Source organism: Alligator sinensis, unplaced genomic scaffold, assembly GCF_000455745.1.
Source record: "Alligator sinensis unplaced genomic scaffold, ASM45574v1 scaffold402_1, whole genome shotgun sequence".
Lineage (NCBI taxonomy): Eukaryota > Metazoa > Chordata > Crocodylia > Alligatoridae > Alligator > Alligator sinensis.
In genome coordinates, this window is record NW_005842089.1 from 589229 (window position 1) to 591773 (window position 2545).

The 2545-nt window shown below is 46.8% G+C and overlaps 1 protein-coding gene across 1 annotated transcript in view; it reads right to left on the reverse strand.

Moving 5' to 3' along the window:
- MPRIP (myosin phosphatase Rho interacting protein) overlaps positions 1-2545 on the reverse strand; it is a 127162-nt gene that overhangs the window by 35157 nt on the left and 89460 nt on the right. The window contains exon 8 of the mRNA XM_006023929.3: positions 1-8. This exon is cut by the window's left edge and continues 129 nt beyond it. Within this exon, the coding sequence (XP_006023991.1) occupies positions 1-8 (8 nt within the window). The remainder of the gene's footprint in view (positions 9-2545) is intronic.

Genomic DNA, 2545 nt, shown 5'->3' on the forward strand with positions numbered 1-2545 from the left:
GGGATCGCCTGGAAGACAGAGAGAGAAAGGAAACCAGAGCACGTTTAAATGCAAGGGCAGCAACCGCGCGGAGTCACTTCAGAACCACATGATTCCCTGCAGCGAGGGCTCTCTCCCAGCTCTGCACCTGGCCACACACCCTGCCCCTTCGTACAAGCTCCCCGAGCATCCCATGTGGTGCAGAAGACTCGGGGCAATGAACCAACTTCCACCTGCCATGCAGGACTTTACTTGTAGGCTCTGAAGCTGTAGCAGGCAACTCCCGAGTGCTCTGCTTTGAGCCAGGAGATGGAAACACCTGCAAACTTTGCTAGGCCCATGTTACAAGAAAGCCAGCCCCTCCCTTGCACACACTTAGCCCCAAGGAGCCAGGTGGACATCGGAGGTGTCAACACTGACAGTAGCTTCAGAGCTGCAAGAATGTTCTCCCTCCCAGAAAGGGGTAATTTAAATATTGGTCATAGGCTCATTTCGCCCTTCCTCTTCACCCCTCAGCTATGCCCACATGGGCCAATCCAGCAGGTCCCCATGACCACCTCCCCCTGGTCATGAAGGCTAAGTGTGTATACAGGTCTCAACAGGGAAAAGACCTTGATCACCAGGTGTTCCTGTTCATATCTATAAGCAACAGGAGTGGCTACTGCAGTAGCACACTTGCTGTTCCAATACAGGGCTTTCCTCTTCATTTAAACTATCCTGCACGCTGAGTTTAGAAAGAGGTTATTCTACTGCAGTAGAACCAGCCCCTGCCTGCAAGGCTAAGCAGTAAGTCCATTGACAACCTGCACACCAAAGCTCATTTTGCAAAAACACCAGGGCATCAAGAAAGGCTGGTGAGCCTGTACCAAAGCCAGGAAGTGTGAAATTTCAGAGACTGATTCTTTGTACCAGAGAGGCCCTTGGGCTTTTATCAGAGTCTATGAACCCATAAAAATCCACTCATCACAAAGCGGATGAGCTGCAAAATCTAGAATCTGATTTTGAACTTCACTTAAACCCAAACCTACTGGAAGCACAGGGCTTCATCAAAAGGTCTGACCCAGCCTAAATCACAATGCTTAGGAGCACAGGAATCTGTGCATTATGGCTCAGGTTCATCACTAACACATGCATAAAAAAAAAATCGTCATCAGTCAGAAGCCACTTCAGGAGAAACAAATCATTCAATTATCAACAGTTATTTTCGACTCATCTCTCAAAGGGACACTGTCAGGTAGACGAGGCCTCAAACATAGCTTAAAACAGAGTTTTCACCACATTTCATAAAAGCTGAGGGATGTTCTGAGAGTAAATGTTCCCCTGCTCTGTTTGCAATGCAAACACCACAGCTCAGAGCTAGGCCCTAAAAACGAGAAATTAAAATCAAACAGGACCAGGAGTTCACTAGCTCAGTGTTTGCTGACAAAGAGACTATCAGACAGAAGCAGTGGGGAAAGTTTAATTTTTAGAATCAACTTTTTACAGCATCTTCCACTTTAACCATCTAAGGCCTCAAACCTGTGAGCTGCAGCATGTGGATGGATATCTGTGCTCAGGCACAGCTGGAATATGCACAGGTCCAGGGCAGCATGACCATATACTGCAGCTCACAGGCTCTGAGCCAAAAAGCACAGTAATACCAGTAAGAAGAATTAATCTGGATGCTCAATTTAACCCAACAGTGCCCCTTGTCATTGGTCCCATCTTGGTTTAAGCAAGGAAACAGAGGCCCATGAATTAACATTGTCTCTGCCCTATCAGATGAAGGGCTGAAGAAAATTAAAAACAAAAACTAAAATCAAAAAAATTGAAAGCAGGTTGATTTCTCATGAAAGGGGCCGTGCCATCGAGGTGTTCTACGGCTCGAGACTGAGATGAGATGGTAGCGAAGCAGGCGAGGTAAAGGTGGACACGTCACACAGCGACACAGCAGGAGAAGGTGGAGAGCAACAAGACCTGGAAGAAAACAAGGCTGGAAAATGAACGAACAGAAAAGGAAATTCGATATAATCTATCTACACACGAAATAAATGAAATCAAAAGTCATTCCAAGGATTCATCATCGAACAGGAAAATAAAAATCACTGTAACCAAATCACAGCCCCAGGGGTTAATATCATCATTTGAATTACAGGTGAGAACGGCGTCCTGCCAGCTAAACACTTCAGGAGAGGTGCTGCTATTGGGGGCACAGACCCTGTTTGGGGGCTTCTTTCTCCTTCCATCCCATGCCCACATGAGCAGCTCCCAACAGCCCTGGTGGCAAATGCCCATGGGTTCCCAGGAGTGAATGGGCCCCTACAAACATTGGCTGCATGTAGACAAAATTACACTACAAAGTAGAAAGCGGGGAGCATTTCAAAAGCTGCAGGGCCATCTCAGTGCTTGCCTGGCTACAAAGCTAGCGCTAAGGAAATCGTCTTCCATGCAAGCTGTTAATCTTTTCCAGGCTGCTAAACACAAGCCACAGAATTCGGTTATTAAGGTAAAGAGGCGTGATGCGGGGGTGCTACACAGACTGACAACAAGAGCTATCATTAGAACAGATTTCCTTTGATTGGAAGAG